The sequence below is a fragment of the Centrocercus urophasianus genome, unplaced genomic scaffold, assembly GCF_019232065.1.
Source record: "Centrocercus urophasianus isolate 14NV4802_14NV808 unplaced genomic scaffold, USGS_Curo_1.0 seq_19, whole genome shotgun sequence".
Classification (NCBI taxonomy): domain Eukaryota; kingdom Metazoa; phylum Chordata; class Aves; order Galliformes; family Phasianidae; genus Centrocercus; species Centrocercus urophasianus.
The window spans coordinates 22196476-22222117 of NW_024884744.1; the positions used below are offsets into that span (position 1 = coordinate 22196476).

At 43.2% G+C, this 25642-nt stretch overlaps 1 protein-coding gene across 1 annotated transcript in view; it reads right to left on the minus strand.

Annotated features, from left to right (window-relative positions):
- LOC122161486 overlaps nucleotides 1-24451 on the minus strand; it is a 109529-nt gene extending 85078 nt beyond the window's left edge. The window contains exons 1-3 of the mRNA XM_042820959.1: nucleotides 20075-24451; nucleotides 16140-16466; nucleotides 11088-11217 (exon numbers count right to left, since the gene is read on the minus strand). Of these exons, the coding sequence (XP_042676893.1) occupies nucleotides 11088-11217; nucleotides 16140-16466; nucleotides 20075-23644 (4027 nt within the window). The 5' untranslated portion in view covers nucleotides 23645-24451. The remainder of the gene's footprint in view (nucleotides 1-11087; nucleotides 11218-16139; nucleotides 16467-20074) is intronic.
- Between the last annotated feature and the right edge of the window lie 1191 nt (nucleotides 24452-25642).

Below are 25642 nucleotides of genomic sequence, written 5' to 3' on the forward strand. Positions count from 1 at the left end.
GAATCCCCAACTCCCCTGCCACAGGCAGGGCCACCAACCTCCCCATTTAATACTAGACCAGGTTGCCCATTCACCATCTACCTGAGGTTTACCTACCTGCATTGGTTGCCATTAGAAATGAATCACCATACTTAAAAACAATAAAAAATCATTGTTCAGAAGATGAGTGGAAATTGTTTGTGCAGGTGACAGCAGAAATATATTGAGTGGGGTGGAACACATTGGTCATGCTACAACACAATCCATGAACCCAGCTGTATCTCTGAGTTGAAATATAACATCACCATGATCGACATGCTACAGTGCATGCTTTCAGGATTATTATTATTATTATTATTATTTGGTTTTTGGAAGAATTCTGAAACACTGTGAACCTTAAATCAGTCTCCCAGTCTCATACTGTGTGACCTCTTTAGCTCCTGCTGTCTAGGTGACTCTGGAGAAGGCACTGAATTATGCACCACAGCCCATGGACACAGCTGCAGACATCAGTGCCCACAGGCAGGACTAGGGGAAGGACAAGGGAAAAAAAAGCCAGCTCAAAAGAAAAACTCCTTCCAAACGAGAAAGTTGCAAACCATTTGCCACAGCTCTGTTGCTGACTCCCTCATCAGCAATAATAATGAAATGTATGCCTTAAAAACACTTATTTGGAGGAGACTTATGTTTGGTTATGTTTAAGTTCCATATGAAAACATAACTCCCTGCCCATGCTTCGTTTTCTTGTGGTTTTAAGGCTGTATTCCCAAGAGCAGCAGATGAGCACATCTGCTTTTAGGGAGATAAAATGGAGCAGAGGAGCACTGAAGCACAGTCCATACAACTGCTGCATATTCACAAAGACACAGAAACTTCAGCCACCACCAGCTTACCAGCTGTGACCCCCCTCTGTCCCCACCTTTCTATGCTCTTTCAGTTCTTCTCAGCTTGGACAGGCAAAATAATAAACAGACTATAAATGATGTTGGATTTGGACTAGGAACAAAGGAGCTGGAAAAACAGAGATGTTCTCACAAACTCGATTCTGGAAATACTCTAAAGGAAACAAGTTTTCAGCAGGGCTGTACAACAGGGCTGAGGGGATGTACGCAGTGTGAGCCTGGGATACCAAGTGAGCACTGGGATTTGGTGCCTGGCCTCGGAAACGGAGTTGAGTGCCCAGAGTGGCACTGAGTCACTTGCTGGAGCACTGTCACCATTGACCTTTGATTTGGATGACTCTTTTCAGAACTGCTGAGCAACCAGAGCTCCCACTCATTTTCTCAATGGAGCACTGCATAGGAATACATACATTCAGAAACTGCCCACAAGTATTTAAAGGCAGGTATTTAAACAGCAAGGCTACTGTCCCAAGTGATAAACGACCCATACCTCTTCTACTCTAAATCAAATTCTGGAAGCCTCTTGGGCCCTATCTAAGGGTTATTAACTTTTATGAAGTCCTCTGGCATCCTCAAATGGAGAGCTCAGGAGAACTGCAAAGCATTCCCTCTTTTCATGATTATATTTGGCTGCAGGGAGAAGGACTCTCCCATGTAATGTAACATATATTGACATTTAGACCAAAAATGCCATTGACTGGCATTTAAAAAAAAAAAAAAAAAAAAAATAAACTCTCTCACTTCATACAAAAAAATTTTTTTTTTTTTTTTTTTTTTTTTTTTTTTCCAAATGGCATTTGAGTTGCATGAACAGATCTTTTCTTATTTCTTTGTCTCATATAACTTACTTTATTGATCAGTGCTTTACCAAAAAGTCCATTTCAAAGCAAAAGAAATTGTACTCCACTACTGATTGCAGAGTAGGACTGAACGAAAACTGCACTTTCCCCCCTTGTGAATTTGGGAGAACATCACCCATCTTTTCTGTGCAGGAGATGTCAGCTCATATTTCTGAGGACTTACATTCTCAAATATATTTCTGTGTAAACACACATATTCTGTCTTTTCACTCTTGAAATGTAAATTATGCACAAGAAACTCAGACTACTGTGTTCCAGTTGTACTGAAGATCTCCTCCCTCCCTTTTACCTCCACATTACAACTGCCCAGTTTCTTCCTCTGAAGCATCAGAGAAGAACAATCTCAGTATGACGATCCCTCTAGACAAGTTTGTGTTCAAAATGGGGGGAAAAATCACCACCAAGCACCCTGGCAAGTTCCCCTGCCAGCCTCAGTGCACTCCTGAAAATTCAGAACCCCTTAGAAATAAACTGAAAGCAGGGACCAACTCATCTCACAGCTTTATAAAAGACAGCAGTTTGGGCAGTTTGTGATGCAGACACTTCAGACCTTCTCCCTGAATTCCTGATGCCAAACAAACTGGGAGGCTGAAGATTCCTGTGCTTCCCTGGTTCAGGTGAGGAGACATCTTGGAAAGGGCCATGCATTTTGGCTACTGCTGTAAGTTCTTCTGGGAGATGCACTTCTCTGACACAAGTATTATTCATATCTAGAGGTAATCCACTCAGGCATCATTCATATGTGACAAGATGCTCACCAGCCATAGCATTTTTGAGGTAGCAAGGAGTCTGTAGTACTTTTTTTAATGTATTGATATATCGATGTCATAACTATGAAACTTGATTTGGTTTCTCTCATATCCTTCTTTCTCTTCTTATCTCTACATTACGTGCTAAATGCATGCAGCACCACTACATGACTCCGTGCCCCACATCCTTGGGAACAAGAAGGCTGTAGAAACAGAAGGTCTTTTAGGAAAAGAAGCTCAGCTGCAAAGTTTGCTTTTGTTTTCAGCCTCACATCATTTTTATCACTGTACATCACTTACAGCAACTGACCTGATTAAGCCCAAAAGTGCATCCGTGGAGGACAGCTGGCAGCAAATCCTCTAAGACAGAGGTAACTGAAGCTAAAGCTATTGCCCTATATGCAATTCTCAAACACTTTTAAAAGGCTCCAGTGCCAGGGCTACTTTATGCCAACGTCAGAGCTATGCTGGGAGTTATTTACATTTCCAGGTACAGGAGAAAAGGAGTCAGCAGATGCTGCCAAGACTCAGAGCTGCATCATTTGCATTCCCAGAACAGATCTTTCCCCAAAACAGAGAGCCAACGGTCTGATCTCACCCTGCTGACCTTTTTTTCCTGGCCTTGGTTTCTCAGGACACCACCATAGGTGTTTTGAGTTTCTTGAGCACCTGGAAGCTCTGGTGTGGGGTTAGGAAGTCAGGCCGGCTGCCCTGCTGCAGTTACTTGCACTTCAGCTGAGGACTCCAAAGCAGCAATGGAATCTGTATTAAACAGCCTAAAATGTGCAGGAGTAGGTGCAGCTATAAGAGTTTTCATTAATTAGAAGAATGTGCTGCTACAGTGGATTACACTGAACTACACCTAACACCCTTACTAAGCCTTGCCTCTAGCTGGAAGAATCCAGTATTTCTATGAAGGAAATGGCACACACTGGTGTCCTCAAAGGCACTCATGTGAATTTATCTGAGAGAGAAACTAATTCATCACAGAATGGCTTAAGTTGGAGGGGACCTTGAACCCCTCCAACCCTCTGCCATGGGCAGGGTTGCCAACCCCTAAATCAGGCTGCCCATAATTCCATCCAGTGTGGCCCTGTGCATCTCCAGGGATGGGGCACCCACAGCTCCGGACAGCAGTGCCAGGACCTCATCCCCTCTGAGTAGAAAATTTCCCCCTAACATCTAACCTAAATCTACCTCTTTCACTTTCAAGCCATTCCCTGTTGTCCTACCACTATCAGACTGTGAATTTCATTTAATTTAATGCAGCTCTGCTAAAAATCTCTCTGAACTGCAATGAGCAAGCAACAAACTGAACAGCTCAGTGATCGCTGGCCACTAAAATCATTGCCAGGCTCCTCTGCCAGTATCAGCTGGGAATAGAAAGCTTCCTTCCCATGCTTGGGGTTCTAGCACCCACACCCTAAGAATGCACATCAGTTACTGACAACTAGGATGTTGGATGCAGACAAGAGAGAACATTCGCGGGCTGTGTGAACGTATTTCCAAAATCCCTGGTGCAAAAATGATTTAAACCAAGGACAGGAAAATACAAACAGAACTAAAACAGCTGGCTCAGGGAACCTCCTTTGCTTCTATCTTCACGCAGCAGTGCAAATGCCCTCAGCCCTCCTGTGCTGCACAGCACCTGACTTGGATCCGAAGGCAGCAATACTCTCTGCTAGCATTCAACAGAAGGGTCAGCTCTGATGCTGGGCTCTATACATTTAAGCTGAAATATGAAATGCTGTTAGCAAAAGCTTTGATCAGGTAGAAGCCTAAACACTATTTCCAAAGCCATGAAGAAAATGTTTCTTGCCTTCTGACCTAAGAAGTATTTCGGTGTTGCTCTGCTTCAGTTGCAAGTCTGCAGAGGGGTCAGCTAGCAAACAACTTTGTTATCATTTTTTTTAATTTCTCATGACTCACAGACTGCGTTTCCCAATGGCATACTCTTTTCCAGAAGGCTTCATTTGGTTTCTCAAGGTCAGTGCAATAGCATTAAAAACAAAAAAAAGGAAGCAGCTCTTACCTGTGGCAGAGTGAAGACTCTCCAAGCTCCAGTACCTGGACAGGACACCTCTCATCCCACCACCACCGCACACCACCCCACTGCTGTCCGAATCCGAACCTGGAGAGAGCCCAGAGCTTCCACTGCTGCTGCAGTTTTCTCCACTGTGTGCCCCGCTGGACTCACTGGGGCACTGCTGGGTCCTCATGCAGGCAGGTAGGAGGGAGAGCCAGGGGCTCTGCTGTGCTGGGAGGAAACGGGCTGAGCGCTCTGTAGCTGCTGGCAGGGCAGTGGTACCTGGTAGCGCTGTCTGAGGACTGAGCTAGATTCCTATCCTCCTCTCTGCTCATCTCGATGCATCCTGACATCATAGGGGTCCACTAAGGAGGCTCCGGCTGTGGCAGCTCAGCTGCTCTCAGCTGCAGCTTCCAGCAGATGATTTTTATTAAAGCCGATTTCAAGACATGAAAAAAGGCGAGGGTGGGACAGAAATCTTTGCTCTTGATTTAGTGGAATTGTCAGATTAAAAATAAATAAGTGGGAATAGTAGAATTTCATGCATTTCTAAAAAAGCCCAAGTGAGAGAGACCTTGTGTTGTCTGCTTCCCCTGAGAACTCAGAAAGGACTTAACATATAAACTAATCATGTTTAGAGCTGGCTGTGGCTGCTGCTGCTATTAAAAAACTATTTTTATAAGTCCTCAGAAAAAGAATTCAAAATGAAATCAAAGCCGGAAAAACACAAATTGAGACTTGGGGAGGCTGCAGCTGCAAGCTTTGAGCGATTCAATACCCACTCCTGAACTGTAGCCTTGGGATGGGCTCTGTGTCAGCACACGATCTTTGTCAGAGCTCAGCCTCAAGTGCAGAGTAGCCAGTGATGCTGTTTCAGTTCAGAGATCTGATGTCCTCACTGATATCCTCACGTTATGCAGCATGCCCCTATAAAATGAAGCCTGAAAGAATACAGAAGGACCTGCCCTGTGCCTGTGGTAGGTAATCCTGTCTGAAGAAAGCCATATTCTCATGTGGCCATCATAGACTGCTCCAACAGAGACCCCTATCAATCTGTGCGATATCAGGGAGTACTTTAGGTCATTATATTTCTTATTAAATACTTAATGAAAAAAATGTCCTTTGCTCGCCATCACTGAGAGCATCCAAACACACCGAGGCAACTTCTGAGTCCTTAACATTCTATCTGTTCCTTACAAGAAACACATCTGCAGTAACAGGAAAAAAGTACATCTCTGCAGTAGCCTGTTAACAAAAAATTCCTTCAATGGTCTTCTGAATGTAGCTGCTTGGACCAGAATACCTTCCTCTAATGACTCCCAGTACAGAAAAGGAAATTTGGTGTCCACTGCCTGCAATAGCACCACACCTCTCTATTGATCTGATCCTTTCAGGTCCTCATGGAACTGTTTGCACTAAGGTACAAATTGAGAAAAACACTGCTTGACCATAAGAACAGGGGGGAAGGTAAGTTAAAACCACAGAGCTGAATGCAGCTGTCTGCTGGACTTGGAGCACAGTGCATCAAGAAGGGGAAGGGACGGGGCAGCTCTTGAAGACAAGAGAGGCAATAAAAGCCTACAATTCAGCCCCAGCTGCGCTTCTCACTCCTTCAAATCCATGCTTGGGTCACATGAAGGAAGAAAACTCGAAGTGCCTCTATCAGTTTTTGATTACGGTACTGAACCAGACGGCACTCACAGGCCCTGCAGCTCTGCACTCACCCTGCAGATCTCTGCCCCCAGCCTGCTCAGGACACTCCATCTGTTCTTCCACTACCCCTCCCACGCTCTGGCCTAAATGCTCTTGGCAAATACCAGAATGTATTTATTCAGTGGCAGCGTGCTGTAATCCTAGCCGAAGGTGCTGCTGCAGCACGCACACCGTGTGCGTGCACTGGAAAGGCGTGCTGCGGTGCAATGGGAAGGAAGGGAAAATGCTTCAAAGCCAGACTTTGGAAATCAGTGGAAACCATGATCTTAGAGTTTAAAATCTGCTGTCACAGAGGTGTTCCACCTTCACACAGACCTCACGGCTTATTTTTTCTCAGTGCACATTGATGACATCTGATAGAGATGAGAGGTGCTGTTAAGTTGCCAAAGCAGCAGCTGTCTCCAGTTACAGCTTAAGGCTGGCACCGTGCAGCATGGTCAAGCTAGGGGAGCCAGCCCCAGCCCTGGGCAGCTGAGCTGGGACACCTGCTGGAAGCTTCAGTCTCTGGTGGATTCTGCTGTAGTTTCTGTACCTTTAACCAGCAAAGTCACTTGGGGGTTGATAGGATCTTCTTTTCTACTCTTCACCCCCACAGAAAGTTTTTATGGACATCCTGAGTCTTTTACCCAATAGCTGATGTACACAATCCCAGCCAACCAGCTACGACAAAATGTTCAGGAACTCAGCCATAGCTTGGCCCAGCTTTTAATGCTGGATGAAAATCTGAGCAAACATACGCTGTCAGAGACAGCACAGAGCTGGGATTAAACAAGGCCTGATATCTCTGCTGTGATCCACAGGTAGAGTGAAAATACAGTAGGTAATGAGACTACTTCTTAACCACTTGAATTCAACAGTACTTCCATGGGTTAATCAGAATGGAATTGACATTTCTTGCTATAGCTACAGTGATGCACTACTGAAGATTTGCACATCGCTTTTTTTCTGTGTCCTTCAAGAACCAAACTGACGAGAATGGGAATAAATAGCTCTGCTATTCTGCTGAACTACAGGACTGCTAAATATTTATAGGACATAACAAAGTCTTGTTACTAAAGCTAATATTTTCCCTCTTGAATAGATTCTCCAGTGGCTGTCAAACATCTTCACATTAACTGTTGCCAAGTGTGAGCTTAACAGCCCATCTATAGCTGGGAAAAGAAGATGAAAGTTGGCCACATGATGCTGAGTAAACAAACAGTCTCTGCTTCTGATAAAAACTTTCCATTATACCAATGAGGACAGAAGATAACTCAGAGTTATTAAGTGGTCACTGTTTTCCATGCTCTCCACTAAAGACTCAGATGTTGAGAATTTGGTTTGCTTACTCTTATTGGTCATACAAGATTTCCGAGGCCCCCCAGTACATTCACCATCAGAACAGATCTGTCAGAACAACCCTGTGCTTTTTTGGCTGCTATAACCAACATCAGCACAGCCATAGATATCAGGGCATCTCTTGTAGACAGCACAGCAGGAAAGTTAAAGATCTGTGGCTATTCAAATCTGAAAAGACATGGGGAAAATTGCTGGGAAGATCCAGCCTGCATCTAAACGATTATTTTAGATAATACAGGTTTAGGTTCTGGTTCAGCACAGTGATATGAGATGAACCAGATCTTGCAACACACTAGTTATGAGTTTCTCTCTTTACGTGGAGATGACAGACCTCAAAAGTTTAAGGTCATATATATGACCCTACCTAAAAATTCCACAGATTCTCTGCAAAACAGCATGGGTAAGAAGATAACAGAGTCAGGTAAGAAACCAGAGAATTCTCTAGCTGTAAAGTACAGAGAGCAGGGAGAGAATGGACTTCTAGGAAACACACATTCAACTCTCACATAATTGCCCATGTCTGTCATTGGGTCACCTTGTGTCTGTCTCCTGCTGGTGGGTCCCTGTAGAGAAGTTCAGAGATGGCAGCACCTCTCTGCTCTAGACCTGTGGGCTGGAAGCTTCCAAACTCTGAACTGCCCATCCCTTAACCAGGGCCCAGGCTCAGCTACATCCTCACGGATGCATTCACCATCCATCAAACAGCTTCCCAGCAATGCAACCCAACTGTAGGCACTATCTTCAGTTGCAAATAAGAAAGTACAGAGCGTAAGAAAGTATCTCAGCAGAGAGATGGGGAACTCAAATGAACAGGTATCATGCTCAGCAGAGACATGGAAGAAACATACATAAAAGAAGCAAAAGAAAATGCTGGTCCATTGCTTAAAACCCAAAGCCCTGTTATCATTGCTCTCTCCTGTAAGTTTTGGGCCCCCTCTGTCAGCTATTTTCTCTTCCTAAGATTTTAGAAGCTGCCCAGAAGCAAGAAAAGTGTTCCTGTGCCTACACTGGGAAGTGGTTTGTGTCCCAGACCAATATTTCACTGTATCTCAGCTTATTCAAGCAATGTGGTAAGCCAGGCAACAGAGGACAGATATCTACCGCAAGATGCAGACTGAAGACATGGGTATAACAATATAACTGCAGGGTTTGAAAGACTTGATATTCATCAGTAGTGCCTGCTGAAGCACATGATAAAGCCAAGTAGGTCCTTCCAAATTATTTAAACCTTCCTGACCGAGCAGAGTCAACTTTTTTGCTAACCTTGAAGCCAGGGGTGCTAACATCTATACTTCCCTAGAAGAGTATCAAGACTGAGTCATCTTCACTGAGTAGAGATTAGCACCACCTCAGCTGCTCTTTATTTCACAGATGTTAGAGCCATCTACTGGCTTGTTAAAGTTTTCTCAAATGGCTGCTCTGGACAGAAAAGGTGACAGAAGGCAGTATGCAAAACTTGATCAGAGCTCCACAGTATGGCTGAATCCAAATCTTGGAATATGATAAGTTTGAGTTTGTCTCATTTGTCCCAGTTTGACATGCAGGCAGAGAGAACAGTGTCTCAATGCTCTAACGCCAGCGTCTGGTCATAGGAAGCCAGTAAGCACAACAGATATGATATCAAAAATCAAGCCTTTCTCCCAGCAGTCATGATATATTCTAGTTGGGAACAGGTGGCCTGGTCTAAAACAGGTGAGTTTGTACCCAGCTGTGCTCTTGTCCTGAGGTAAATAGCCAAATGCATGACAAGTTCCATAGCAGTGCATGCTACCTTTCTGGCTGGGATATTGTCAAAAAAGTCAAGAAAAACTAGAGAGGACTTCATACCCTGTACCCAACAGCCACTGCAGCATTCCCTTAAAAAGCTGACTAAGTGAATGAGCAAATCTGGGGAAAGAGTACTTTGCTTGTATTTTCAACATGGAAGTATATAAAACAGCTTTATACTTCATAGCACTTTCATATCCAGTGTCTTTTATGGTTAAAGAACATGCTGGGATCATTAATGCAAGTAGTTGCAACTTCAGAGTTAAGAACCTTAAAATTCAATTAAATGGACCAGTGAATCTTTTCACTTTACCTTTGTTTGACATTATTTACAAGCTTATGAAAAGCAACATTTATCACAACAAAGCTGTGCAAGAATCACATACAGCATGTTTTGGTGCATTTACACTCAATTATTGAAGTCACAATGTGAAACTCACTTGTTTCTTGAGAATACTGTATGAATTGTAGGTGATTCAGGTTTTGTGTCTCATTTCTAGATGGCATGTAAACAACTAGAAGACTAGCAATGGATCTATCTACATTTACATTTCCCCTTATTCCTCCTCATCCGTGTTTGAATTTGGGTGCCTCAGCTTTAGTTCCCAACTGGGACCTGAGGGAGTTATCATTAAATTTCTATCAGCTGTGACTCACTTCTATGGCAGTGGCACTTAGGGATTCTAGCTTAAGTCAGACATGCACTGACATCTTGACAGTGGCAGGTTTCCACCTGGGATTTCCAAGAGCAGAAGCTGACTTCAACCAGGGAGCTGGTCATAAGCGTGGGGGCAATGCCAGATGTATGTGACAGCAAATGATCAAAGCCCTCAGAGCTGAGAGAGCAGAGACTGGGCTCCTGACACCACAATAACAAGCAGTTTGTTTACTTATTTCCAGGTGGAACTTTGTGATTCTGTGCACAAGTCTTACAAAACACTGGAAAGCAAAATAGTCCATTCAGTTCTGATGTAATTAGCACAGAGTTATGGTCCCTTAATTTAAGCCTAGTAGTGTTTAATAAGTGTTACAAAGAGACTTTCTGAGGCAGAAATGGCAGGTTGGCATCCAACTGAACTGAACTCGGCTTCTCCTGCCTAGGTTCCTACCTACCAAACAACTCTTCTGCAATGTTTCTCTTATCCTACCCCAAAGTTCTATGCAAAGATTGCTGCAGTGTTTGGGTCAGCACCGCCCACTGGAGAATTTACAAACCTAGCAAAAATGCATCTTATTGTTTAACAATCTGTGGCTTACATTAAAAACTATATGTGACCGAAAATGAAGCAGGCAGCAAATCTCACATACAGTTCTTGTGAAAATACAGTATGCTTGTTAAGATGATTTGCTTTAAGTACAGGAAATTCTACCTCTAGAGGCTCGTTCAGTTACTTTAGTTCCTAATTAGCAACTTGAGAAGAGCCTCACCATACCTACCGTAAGCACTCTCCAGCAAATATACAGCAGGGAATCTGTAGAAACCTAATTCAAGAGAGTGATATAGATGACATCATCCCAGGTAAGATGGAGTTCTTAGAGACAACAGAAATGTTTCTGTGTCAAGCACGCTATCCTTGCCATTAGTGACCTTTCCTTTACTATAACGCTAACCGTTGCCTTTAAGCAGACTTGTGCTGAGACATGGATGGAACGTTCAACAAAAATAAGTTAGAGCATTTACGAGTTGCCATACTCACTGAAGTAGAGTTTAATCCTCTAACAATTCACACTGAAGTGAGACTAGTGTACACACCAGGGAAGGTGACGCGTCGTTTCCAGCCCACGCAGTCCAGGCCTGTCGGAGTACTCTGGGAAAATGGGTGCAGTTTCAGTGGTAGGATGTCAAGAGCAATGGTGGATGTGATGGATGGACTTCTTCCAGCCTTCAACAAGAGAGGGAGAACAAAACCAACATATAGTACACATATATACCTTGCTGAACAAAACACAGCATTGATCACAGAGCACCTCCTTTCCTGGTCGTGTAAGTAGTCTGTTAGTAGACACATGGGTGGCTAGAGAAGACAGAAAACAGTGAGAAGGCAAAGAAAGTTGCAAGGTAATAACAACAGAAGAGGATAACTGGGTTCTGGATTTACAGTTAGCATAACACCATGCATACCTGTACTCATGGGAAGTTACACTCTTTCCTTTGAAGTACACAGTGTGGGAGAAGGAAGCACAGCACAAGAAGTCATCCTCTCACCTACAGCAACTAGTTAAGTCATATTTCCTATAACTTTGTGGCATAATTTCTGTTCTGGCATTTAAAGAGTAAATAGAGCTTTTCCCTTCAAAGATCTGTTAGTAACAGTACCTAGCCATACAGGACACATCTGACACTACATCCTTCCTTTCAATTATAAATAGGATCCCCTCTGCCTGGTTGGTTAGTTTTTATAAAACTTTGAGGACTTCATAAAACATTGAAAACTCCAAACCACTGACATATCTCACTGAATTTATAACTTTATAAGTTCTGCTGCTTTGAGAGGGAAACAACATGGGTAGACAGCATACATACAGACAGCTCAATATATCTACTGCTGAAGTAGGTCAGCCTTAATATAAAAAAAAATGAGATTTTTTTTTTTTGTATATTTGTTTTAAAGAAATCCTACAAACCACTGCCATTAAGCCACCCAGACTAACCTACTTTCTCATCAGTTATCCAAAAATGAGCAAGACCCTACAACATCACAAGAACATCTGACAATCACGGACCCATAGAACTGGTTGAGATGGAAGGGACCTTTAAAGGCCAAATGGTCCAACCCCCTGCAATGGACAGGGACACCAGCAGGTAGATCAGGGTGCTCACAGCCCGGTCAGGACAAGCGATGCAGATTGTAATGAAAGTCACTGATACTTGCAAGTCCCTAGTGCATGATGCAGATCTGCTTGTATGAATATATTCTTTCCTCTATTTTCTCCATCCTGTGCTCGTCACACCTGGCACATGCAGAAAATATCCATGACCACAGGTGACTGGGAGACCACCTGGAAGGCAGCAGGTCAGTAAGCACTGTTCCCATGGGCACAGTCACCTATCAGCTCTGTGTGCCTACAGCCCTTTCCTTCTGCTGCAGTGACCCACCTGCTCTCTGCTCAGTTTAATTCTTCCTGGAGTTTCTGTACTGAAACAAATAGGATACCATCAGAGGAGAAGCAAGAACTGTGCTCAAATTAACCTCAGCAGTACCTGTTCATCTAGAAAAGCACACCAGAGCCCCCCGTGGGAACACCTGCCATTGCAGGGACAGCAACATCAACAAAAACAGACAACATACTGAGCTATAGCTCAGTACATATATGTGTGTGTGTGTGTGCATGTATATCCTGCCCCCTAGTTTTAAGCAGAACAATGTTTGCTATCACATATAGTGTATCAAAGCCTAGATTATTTATGTTAAATGTGATAGAAAGCATACTGTACTGCAGCAGGGCTATTGCAGCAACAAAGGCAGGGTTTATTCTTACTGCCCCCCAGGACATCAGAGCAAGTCTCGGGTACAGGCATTTTTTCATTTGTGCAGCAGAGGAGGCAGGTTTGTACAGGCCAAAGCCAGGAAGGGAAATGCTTGCAGGGATGTTAATAAAAGCAGGCAGGGCTTTCCCCACCCTACAGGGGAGGGGAAAGGAGGGACAAGAACTGAGTAAATATCCTCTCTTCTACATTCTCTGCTTTGGATTAAGACTGTGCTCTTTTGCACAGTCTGGGTGAGGCATTTACCTCTGTTGAGTGCCGGTACCTTGTCAATGGGAAGACATCTCATTCATGAGACCCCTCTCCAAAAGAGGATTTGAAGTGTATCTGAGGTGCCCACAGAGTTCATAGCTACAGTAGTGCACAGCAAAACTTTGCTTCCTTATTTCAGATGGAGTAAAGAATTAGGTTTTCAGGTGCCCTATTGGGGGCAATAAGCTAAAGAGCTCTTTTTCACTGCCTCGCATTTGTCTTTTGAAATATAAAATAGAGCTTCTGCTGCACTGTACCCCAATGGCTTCAGTCCCCAATGCCCCTTTTAGGAATCTCTCTAATTTGTCAGTGCAGAAACTGTGCTTTAACAAATGCATATAGCAACCACATCTCTGCTTCTATTGCTGTGTGCTAGAGAAGCATCAGGCTCAGTCAGGTTCCACCATTTTATTACAACAGGAAGGAAAAGGATGGGAGCAGACGGGCAGGCAGCTGGAAGATACCACTAAAGCAACTTGCAAAAATAAATCTCAAAACAGAGCCTGTCACCATTACATTCATCAGTGTTTTGGGGGCACTGTCTGTGTTCCAGCCAGAGAATTTATACTGCATTATAAAAAAGAAGTTTCTCTTGTTCCACGTTGGAGAACCTTCAAAGGTTTGCCACAACCAGCTAAATGTTAGTATCTTGAGGTAAAAGATCAGAAGCCGCCAGCTTGTTAGTGGTAGTATTTTGTTATAAGGGACAGCTGGGTCAAGCTTTGAGTTTGGCTCGAGGGATTTCCACAGGCTGTTCCCACCTGAGGCAGATCAGCAACCTGCTTGTGCCTCAGCAGAACAAACAGAATTGTTTCCGACTGGCATTTGTTATCTAAAAGCTACTCTCTTGTTCCCCTCCCACTGAATCCCAAAGGCCAGCCCTCAGAATGGCTTTGTATAACCAATGTACTCATTTGTCTGCACTGATCTCAATGATATACTATCAGAAATCACCATTCAGGTTAAGAATTCGCCTTTTGTTCCTCCCTTTCCTGCTCTGTTCTGTTGTTTCCCCAATATTGCAGCATTACATCACCTTGTACGCTGACCCGAGCTTGACTTGGCACAGTATGACTTATCATAGCTGAAGCCACGCGTCCCCAGGCAGCCATGTGGTAGGAAACATCAGACTTGCATTTTCAGATCTCCAAAGCTCCTTGTATTTGCCTTGTTTCAATTGCAAAAGCGCAGCAGACAATGAAAAACCTTACAAAGCTTCTTTTGTGGTAGTTTATTTCGTTCTCCTTGTTAGAAGGATTTTTGGCATCCTTCTAAAGCTGCACCCAAACACTGCAGCTTGTGACAGCACTCCCACTACATCTGAGGGCATGAATAGAGCACTGCACAAAACAGAACACTACAGGAAAAATAAACTACACAAGGACTACGATGAATAAAAAGTACAGACCAAGGAATGCATTCATACGGGCAGACTGGAAAGAGCCCTCAAATCTCCACACTTGTTTTGATGAAATTTGGCCTGCTCACAAAGATAAGAAGGATCAGTAACACTAAAATCAACAGAAATAGTAAGAAACAAAACCAAACCAATCTAACCACACACTGCTAGGCATCTTCTCCTCCGAAGCTTGCTCTGTTTTTACTCACCTCTGCTACCCAAAGGAGAATAAACCAGAAAAGCCACTCAGCCCCCCAGGCACGTGTTGTTAAGTGAGGGGAGCTCAATGGGAGCAGGGCAGTGCTGCCCATTACACAGCTCATCACCACCGAGAGCTAAGCTTGCACCAGGAAAGGAGGGTGGAAATGCTTAAGGAAGAGGCTGTTTTCTGGCAGTATCAAAATGTGTGGTCAATCAGCAAAGCAGGCAGCTTGCAAGCTGCACCATCTGATGGCTCCAGGGATGCTATTGAGGTAACTGCCTGCTCCTCTCAGAGGCTCTTATGGTCTCTGCGTTGGTGAGCATGCCCTGCAGCATGGGCTGTATTTCCATCACTATCCATGCTTGTTAAGCAATTGTAAGGAATATTTTTAGCTTATTCTACTGGCTTCTGTTCACTAGTGAGCCTAACTAGCCCAGCGATGCATTTTCCTGTCAGCGCAGAGCAATCCCCTGGAAGTCTGAGCAAGGCAGAAAAAGGAACGTAATTTCTGTTTTTAAGAGCTCATAATTTACGCTTTTGCCTCAGGAGCATTATTCTTTATCTTCAACACATAGGCATGAAAGCACCCTCACTGAACAGAGCAGACAAACATTCCAGAACCGGCACTCACCTGACAACATTTTCTTTTGAAGAACCCTATAAGCACAGAATAGCACAGACTCAGGCCCTTGTCTTGAGAAGACTACCAGCCAATGTCTGGCATTCTTAGAAGCTTTCTCAATATTATCAGCAGAAGCTGCATGAGGTGTCCCTCTGATCTCATTTTATTTTTTTTTTGTCCTCAGAAATTCTAAATTTGGCTCTTGGGTACAGAATCCTGGCTCTCCCTAAAGGGAACAGACCTTAGCTCTGGATCCAAGAGTAACAGATGTCATCAGCGTGAGTCATAACAGCCACGAAGTTTGTCATGAGAAATCATAATGCTGACCTAGAAGTGTTCCCCAGTGGACAGGAGATTACCCTGTGCTAAAACTCCAATGACAGTACTCTCTCAGGCACTTCGTAGTGGGAACTTAACCCAGTAAGATGCGTGGAGTTGGCCTCCAAGGGAAATCTGATGTTGAAATCTCTTTTTGAAGTTATACAGCAATACCACAGGGCACTGAAGGAGATTTCAAGTTTCATTTACACTGATTTAAGGCAACTGTGATTTGTCCCTGCTCTCCCTGTCTTGCAGCCCATGGGGCAATCCCGTTGTCCAACAGGGCTCAGGGCAGGAGCTGCTCGCTTGCAGTGACTACAAAACCCACCTCCTCTAAAGATGGGAGAGTTTAGTGTTTAAATAATCACTCTCCATCCATAGCTGCCATACCCAAAGAGAAGCAGTGAGAACTGGTACCAGACAAAGCAGAAGGACATGAACATGATTAATGATAGAAAACAGCCAGAGCAGAGAGAGGAAGACAGTGCCAGGGGAGGAGGAGGACAGTGTGTGGGTTCTTACTTTTAACTGGTCCTCTGGGAAATGTTGCAATTGAGTCCCTCTCTCTGGCTGTGTCTCCTTCTCTAGCTTCCTTTTTTGGTTCCTCTGCATCCAAATATCATCGAAGCTGAAGCACTTATAGAGGGATTTAGGTCTCTTCCTCCTCCTCTCCGGATTCTCCTTGGCTTTTTCATCTGGAGCAAGGAAGGAAAGCCTCCAGGCTTTGTTCTCAAGGGTGGAGAAAGGGCGTGGGGATGTTGGAACCTGGGGGGACCTCCTTTTGCGATGGGGAACCCCTTTTTCATTTGGCCTCTTTTCAGGCGGTGTTGGACATTGCTGTCTAGAGTCCTGTTTTACAAACAGCAGGTGAAAACACACAGTTTGTTCACAGGAAATTCTGTCCTCCGCTTCAAATCAGATTGAACAGAAGATGCAACACTCAGCTGTGTAGCCCCAGATGCACTCAGAGGAAAATGCTGCCCCAGAAGTACAGCTGAAACCACCCTCAGCATCCTCTATGGGCTCAGGGGTACCCACCCTGAAACAGCAGCTCTGCTGCCCTTTGAGACAGCTGATACACACTCCCTCTGCACAGCACAATGCCCTTTTCACCCTCATTCTAGATGGCATGTTACAGTAACATTACTGGGATTTAGGTCACTCTGCATAGTATTTACACAGCGTCGCTGAAAAAATCGTAACGCCCAGCCCTGTTCATCTGTGCTTTTCCCGCTTCAGTTATACAAAGTGAAAATGCTTCCTTGATGCCTGCAGGTCTGATATATTAATCCCTGTGCTTTCTGATGGTGCTCTTCATATTTGCCATCCATTATATTTGCTTGATGTTGGCCTGAGATAAAGGAATTGCACAGTTTCATCTTTCATTCCCACTTGCTTTTATAGCACGCTTGCACAAAACTGCAGCTTCTATACTGGAACTGGTGGGAGATAACAGTATTAAGGAATGAATGGAGTCTCCTTTTCTGCTAAGAAAATGCTGCATCCTGACAACATCTCCAGTTTCTCACAGTTTATTTGAAGAACCCAAACAATGAGGCTCCTAAACCACTGCAGGCACTTCCCTTTTCAATTAGCCAACAATCCCAGATCAATTTTTTATTGCCACTGGCAAGAGATGCCAGAGTCCAGGCAGGCTTCTTATCTATTAGATGCTCTGCAGAAATGAAAGTGTATCCTGCTGGTTTTTCTGTGCCTAGAAAAGCAAGAAGACCTTGCACAGACTCCAAACATCAAACGTAACACAATAGTTTGCCCTTGCCTCCTGAGTGAAACCACGTTGCAAACATGCAATTAAGGCCCTGCTACTTGGGCAAATGGTAATTCCATAGAATTCTTTTGTCCCAAAGTTTCCAGCACAAAATCTTTGTCCTGGTTCCAACCTGAACAATGCTAACAACCATTAGTATGTAATGACAGAGGGGATGTCCTGTGCCCCATCATGCTGAGAAGGGTTACTTACTTACGTGGTACATCTCAGGAGGGAGCTGAGCCATTGCAGTCTGATACAGTACTATAACACAGATAAAGCCTCAAGGAAGTTCACACCTGCTCCTTCATCTAGCAATGATGCCTTTACTGATGTGGAACAGAAAGGGATTTCTCTAATTTCACCACTGAACTTAATTTTATGACTTTTTCACTTATCCACATACATAAGAAGGATCATCAGGATCTTTCACATGACATTCACAGTGTCACGAAAATGGAAAAAGCCCTATGTATTCAAACAGATGAGAAGATGTGTCCTGAAAGCTGGGACATTTGCTTTAGTTCAAGGTGCCAGCTACATTTATCCAGTCTGAGATGGCTTTCTGCAGCCTGCACATGTATCAGTAAAATTAAACTGGTTTTATATGACTGAGGCACCATTGACATTTTTTGCAGTTTTAATTATTTCATCTAGCAATCAATTTAACTGATTATTTATTTGCTCCTAGTGGTCACATCCTAGAATCATAGAATGGTTTGGGATGGAAGGGACCTTTAAGATCACGTAGTTGAGCTTGCCTTTTGAAATCTTCATACACGCCTCATCTTTCTACTCTTTTCTAGATGTCCTTTTTGGTTATGACTTACAGGTCAATTATTTATTCATCTTCTGACAGGCCTCATCTGTTGGCAATGTTTTAAGAGTACTTTCCGTAGGCTGAGTACCTTGCATTTCCCTAGGCTGCTGGCAACACTACAGGCGTCTTGTTCAGAAGGTGGTATTAAGTTTGTAAGTTGATGCCCATGAAAACAAAAGATTTTCAAGCAAATTCTCTTCCCCTTCTGCCCACAGCAATTCCAGAACTGCAGCCCTCACTGCCCTTACTGCCACCCACATCTTCTTTGGATTCCAGACAGCATTAGCCACAAAAACAAAAACAAAAAAAAAAAACAAAAAAAACCCCACACAAACAAAAACAAAAAACCACTACAAACAATCAAAAACTTTTCACTGGAAATACGTGAGGAGAAATTGAGGGAACTGGGTTTATTCAAGGTGAAAAAATGGCACTAAGGGCAATGCGAGAGCAGTCTAAAAGAAATTTGTAGTTACACGGATGATGAATTTGAATTCTTTTATGATGCCAGAAGTAACCAGGAACTGTAGCTTGGAAAGTCCTGGTTGGGAATCAGGAAAAGAATTTCTTCAGGAACACGTTTCCCAAAGAGATGGTGAAATCTCAAGCATGAGAGGTTTTCAAGACTTGGTTAAACAAGTCACAGTTTGTCTGCCCTGCGTTGCCACCAGTCCTGTCAGAAGAAGTACATGGAATTGGGTGACCTCCCACAGTCTGTTCCAATCAATCAATTCCCTTTGTTCTTCCTTTTTTTTTTTTTTAAAGGTAATATACCAACAGGGGTAAGCATAGGCTATGATCATTTTGAAGGGTATCTTAAATTTCTAATACAACCTGGGATGTGACGAACAAAAGGAGCAGCATCAACTGTAAAAGCTGTGCACGGCACACGTGAGCTGCACACAACCAGCCCCCATGAAAAAGTACCTGGTTGGGGAGATGCAACTGACTGAGAATCTCAAATGACATTTTTGAAAATTTGCTCAACAAAATACTGCTGCCAACCTCATAGTGTCAAAAGTCATCAGCAGCAATACTAGAAAAGCCAGGTCCTGGGATCTCACATCAAGCTCAGTCACTCTGGTGGTTTGTGCTTAGCCACTGAAAGAGATTCCTAAACTCATGGCCACTTATGATTTGGGAAATTGTCTCTGGGATTAAAAGCCTCCAGAAATAGGAAGTCTCTGCTTTTAAAGGGCTCAACCAGTTGAGAGATCCCTACTAAACTCTTTTCATTGAGATCTGAGCTACCAAGGGGAAACTAATTTGTAACCAGGATTAGAATATAATGCAGTATCACAAGGAGAGCCAGAGAGAGTCCATGTTTTTATCATTTGTTGTAGAAAAGGCAGAACACAATTCCTAGTGGCTCCTCAAGGATAGTTATGGTGACTTCAGAAGTCTGGTGATGCTTTGAAAAACAGCTGCTCACTGTCTAAAGAAACAAAGGCTTTTCTTCTTAGTAAGTAACTGCAAGAATTGATTTCTGTATTGTTTTTCACTTTGAGATCCTTATTTAGTATATGTAACAGTTACAATGCTTGATTCCTCCTTTCCTTTCCACCAATAGCCTGGGGTCACAGGTCACTTCTATGTAGCATGTCAGAAATGTACTCTGCATCAGCAGTGCTGTGATTAATCTATTCATTTAGATTTCTGTGGTAAACCCTCCCTTAAATAAAACATCAGTCCCTGTAGTCTATGACAGACTAAGTAGGGCCACCTACCTTAGACAAAGAGAAATATTTATGCACCAATCTAACCAATGCATTCACTTAGCCATTAAAGTTTCACTGGTATTCATAAACCACACTGAAACAAAAGATTCTGCAAACCAAAGCACCACCTCATCATTTGCAGACAACTCACCTCATCTCTGAGCACGTCACTAATGGAAGAAGCTGTGTTTAAGCTGATCTGGGATTGGCTGCTTATCCCACTGTCATCCCTCTGGTATTCGTTGTCCAACGAATGTACAGAAAGCAAGAGACTACCTCTGGGTTTCAGTGTCTTTGGCCTCTCAGGAGCCTCCAATCCACAGTCAACTGCACAGCTGTTCCCAAGAGAGATCATCGACGTGGCACATATTCTTCCAGGATAACGGAAGCTCTTGCGTTGGGAAGTAGACCTTGGACTCTGTGGTTTGGGACTCATGGGCCTGCAAGGCATATCTTTACCTTCTGAATTTGAAAGCTGGGGACACGATGGACTTGATTGATTAAATGGTAACTGCACATCAGAGGGGCTAAATGGAGATTTCGTCCAGCACTCCTCCAGAGAAGCATTAAAACTGTTCCCCAGAGCTTCTTGCATTTCATCACAGTCTGAGCTCTGTGAGTATCTGATGCCCAAGTCATGGGACTGTAATCGTTTTCTCCACATACCTGCAGGTGAAGAGACATCAACAGGCTCCACAGAGGTGTCAAAATAGTTGGTGTCTAGTGAAGAACCGTTTGCTGTTTCTGTTTTCAAAAGCGCATGTCCATCAGAACCATCCTGTTGCTCTGCTGACACTGTTCTCATCAGATGGCCTCTAGTTGTGTTGACGCTCTCCTGCGTTGGTGACAAATTTGCCAAGATAGGTCTTTTTAGTCCATCTGTCTCCTTGCTCTTTAGAAAAGCTTTCCAGGTGCTCTGGCGAAGTTTGGCTTTCTCCTTTTCATTTTTCAGTGATATTTTCGAGCTTTGCTCAGTGTTTTCCTTGTCTGGCGATTTGGACTCAAATAAACTTGAGAGGGATTTGTGTGCCAAGGCCAACCTTGTTCTGAACTTCTTGCCTTCAGGATTTTTGTTCCTTTTACATTCATTTTCAGGAAAGGACTTTCTAATCCTGGTGTATTCCACAGGTTCACTGTCATTGCTTTCAGATGAACCTGGAATTAGTCCATCTGCATATTTGACAGCGGGCAATATGGGAGAAGTTGAATTTGTGTCTGTATCTTCCATCAGTATTCGACCAGAGCCAGAAGCCTTCCTCAGGCTCATTCTACTGAATAATCCTGCAGGCCTCTCATAGAACAAATCATCGTCGTCTGAGTACTCAGAGGCATAGCTTTCCTTCCTGTGGAAAGCAGAACCAGACGAACAACTTTTGAAAGACTGTAGACTTTCAGTGTCTTCATCTTCTTTCCCACCATCCAGTTCTTCTGTCTTAGCCCCGCTGCCAAAGATGCTGCTGCTTCCCTGATTTTCAGCTGTGACAGGCTTAGTTTTCCTGAAAGATGTCATTTTTGAGAAAACAAAAAACCTGGAGGCTTTCCCACTATTCCCATTCTTTGTTGGCTTTTGCACAGCTTTATAGAGGCTGCTGTTACTTTCCAGGATGTGGAATGAATTCTCATCCATTTCCTCACTGTTAGTGCTGCAGGTGCTTATGTTATCCAGGCCCATGCAACAAGCACTGTGGGCCTCCCTTTTCACAGAATAGTTGAAGATGTCACACACGTCTAGATTCCATGCACTGTCTTTTCTAGAGCTAACTGTGTTTTCTGCAGGAGAGGCCTTCATTCCTTCCCTAGGAGGAGATTCTTCACAAATACCTCTTGGTTCATTTGAAAGACTGCAGCCTTCATCTCCTACCACTTGTTCAGAGGTGCTGCTGGGCCACTGAAGGTCCTCATAAGCACCATCTCCCTCATTCAGGTTGCTTGCACTGCATGTTTCCAGCACTATGGCTCTAGTTGCATAACCATCATCTTCCTCTCTGCCTTGATGTGCTTGCAATTCCTCTTCCTTAGTCACCTGGTCATCCTTTGTTTCAGCCCATGGCTTTCTGAACTGTTCTAATTCCAAATCAGTCTTTGCTCTGTGTGGCTCTGTCTCAAAGATCATAGCACCACTTCTGCTGTCAGATTTTTGCAGTACTTCCTCACATTTATCTGCAGGATTTTCTGCAATAAACACATCATTGCTCAATGGAGCAGGGACACTGCTGAATTCTACCTTTCCACTCGTTATTGTGGAATTACCAGAGGTGAGTGCAAAGGAGGAAACTGCTTTCTTGCTCTGCTCTTGTGAAATGTCTGTTTTTCCTTCAGCTGCATCCCCATCATGGAGTGGTTCTGCATTACCAGTAGAGGTGGCCAAAACTGATTCCTCACAGCTACAGTACTCACTCAGAACTCTCTCTGGCTCAATATGAACTTTGCTGACAATATGAGGATCCACCAAATCCTTTCTCACTGCATTTCTCAATGTTCCAGTTAACGTTTCAGTACAAGGGTCATCACTCAGAGTCTTGGACTGTAATCCCTTCTGTTCTACAGATATTATAATCAGGGCAGGCTTTAACTCAGACTGATTCATCAAGTGCCTTCCCTGGTTCACACTAGCTAATTTGGGAGTCATTTCCACAGCAAAGACACTGTCTCCATATTCTCCTGGATGAGTAGGATATTCATTTCCTGCTGGTTCAGAGGGACTCCTTAAGGCACCAGTCTGGCAACTTGTATTTTGCTGTGCTGTATCTGTGTGCTCTATCTCAGTGTTACTGACACCTGGTTGCAATGTGGTTTCCAGGACTTTGCAACCTAAGTCAAGGTTAGAAGGATCATCTGGCTTTCTTTCCCCTATCACGACCTCGATATGTGACATTCCTGATTCCAGAACATTTTCCTTTGAACATTTCTGCTGTGTTCTGCCAGTACCAGCACAGTTTACAGCCCAATTACAATCTCCATTTTCCACAACAGCAGGAAAACCTACATGACAAGTTGCTATGTTCTCAGTGTCATCAGTGCCAAATTCAACATTAATTTCTGAAGGAAATCTGTCTGCTTTCAGATCTCTTTCAACTTTATACTGATTATTTTTTGAAAGTTCGTGAGCATTTATAATCACTGGTTCACAGCCCAGGGTAGATGAAGTCTCCTTCTGTTTCTGATTACATTCACGTTCATCGGTCTGGGTGGATGAGGATCCACCAGTATCTGCTTCTTCTGGACTAAGGCCACTGCCCTCTTGTTCAGGGTGCAAATAAAGATCAGGGCACTGGAAGGCGCCTGATGGTTGAGAAAGCTCATCTGAGTCTATGCTAGTTTCAAGAAGGAGTCTTTCAACGCCAAATTTGCCCTCTACTCTGACTGCCTTTTCAGAGCTGACAGGTACCCTTTCTAAATTTTTCCAAGTGTATTCAAAATCAAGTCCTTGAAGATGTACTCTGGAGCAAGACCATCTAAATTTATCTTTTGGATGAATGTAGTTCACCAAATATTCTGCCTCACTTTGAGTACTGATATTTTCAGGTACACTGTGCCATGTTTTACTTCCTATAGTCTCTGAACTTGTATCTTCACAAGTTGAAGGTTTTGATTTGAAGTGGTGCTGGTAAAAAAACGAATGTGACGACAACATGGCCTCTGTACTGCCATGTCTTATCCTTTCACTTGTAGTTTCCTCATTGTCAGCGGGGCTCCTCCTGTTGCAATTTACACTAGACATGGACTCTAGTTCACATTTATAGTTGGATGTCTCAGTGGAACTTTTATGGTAAGGTCCATTTGCTTCAAAATGGAGATTAGGCAAACTACAGCTTGATGCTACATCTGACCGGAAGGAAAGTTGCTGTACCTCAGGTAAAATCAAACAACTTTCTGAGTTAGTTCTGAAAAAAGCAATGCTTAATACTGCAGGACAATCATTCTGTCTTGTAACAGTATCTTTGGTAGATACTGAATTGATACAGGACTGTGTTTTACTGATGTCAAACTCTGTCTTATTTTGCAACCCTACTATGAACTTTCTATCAGTCTGTGATATAATGCTCTCTTCACTCACTTGGTTCTCTGTGTTGGAAGTACTGCTGGTTAATGCTACATCTTTAACACCTGCTTTGCATTCTGACTTTGTAGTGTGTGTGCAAAAGTCATTCTTGCTTGGTGCTGCTTTTATTTTGGAAGACAAGTCTAACTGCACCTGCTGACTGAATTCTGCTTGTCTTGAGCACTTAAGTTCACACAGGGCTGTAGGAACACTACAGGACAGATTTGTTTTTTCTGTAAAAAGGCAGTTTGAATCCAAGCAAGTCTCTCCTGTTACATCACTGGCAACAGATTCTGTCTCTGATGCACTCTCATAAAGCTCAGTTTTTACATCTGACAAAGATCCACTCTGATGTGACAGGGTCTCAAAATAGTCTTCATCGGTGTCTTGGCTGGATCCACGTATCTCCAGCTCTATTGTACTTTGAGCAGAAGAACTCAGATCATCTTCAAACTCTCCTTCACTGACGTAGTTGTCAGCTGGCTCTGGGCTCTATGAATAAAGAGCAAAGAATTATTTATCAGTGATTTATAGAAAGGAGACTTAGAAAAAAAACTATAAATAAAAAGACTTCAGGACCATCAATAAGCAAATTGTCAAGTATAACTTCCAAAGGTATCAGTGTGTATTAAATCCACAGTTTTCTTTTCTTAATGTTTCTTAATTCAAAAAAGTCAAATGGAAACCATCCCTTGCAAGTAGATCTAAAAATCCATCTTCATATGTGAGGAGGCAGTTTCTACCATAAACCAGAGCCGTTGTTACTGTCCAAATTAAACAAACGTGCTTACACATACACATCCAGGTGCGAAGCTGTTCTAACTGGATGCCACCCATACCAAAGCCTGAACCAAAGGTGAAAGAAATCTTTGATTTCATTTATGAGAAGGATTAAGCATCACATGCTTAAGGTATCAGAACACATACAAATCATTTACTGAGAGCAAAAAGATGAAAGCCACACCGTCAACTTTAGGAAACGTCTTTGTCCCATCCTGCGGGAGCGTTGATCTTCTGCTCTTTAACCATCAGAAAGAAGCCTGCATATTGCTTAAGTTTAAAGTAGACAATGAAATCACAATATTTCCTCAGGTAAAAATAGCATTTGCAGTCTGTCAGCTTTAGGCATAGCTCTTGTGGAAATTCAACATAAGTTGGACTAAAATATTTAGCTGACTCCAGCCAGTCCAGTAGTATGCAGATTGAGAAGTTATATTATCAGTAGCCTTTGAACCCTAATGCTGGAGGCCTCTTTCACCAGCTTGTGATTACAGTCATCACCAGAATGCTCAGCACATTTCAAAATCCAAAAATAGATGAAATAATGAGCAGTGAAAAATATTTAAAAACAAACAAACAAACAACAGCACAGAAAGAAAGAAAACAAAACAACCCATCAAGAACAAAGCACAAATAAGCAGCAGCCATAAATTAGAACACGAGCTCCCTTGGCCTCGGTTGCATGTCACCCCCATCAGGATGCTTCATCCCAGAGAACTGAGTCTTCACACTCACAGGAACTCAAATTACAAATCATATCAGAGGATACATCACAGAATTTATGATATTTATCAGAATCAGAATTTATTAGGCTCCAAAATAGAGAAGGTAAATTAGAGAAGGGAAAGTGCTAGGAAAATAGGGTTACCTCCAAAGGGAGTTGTGATAAGCTGAGGA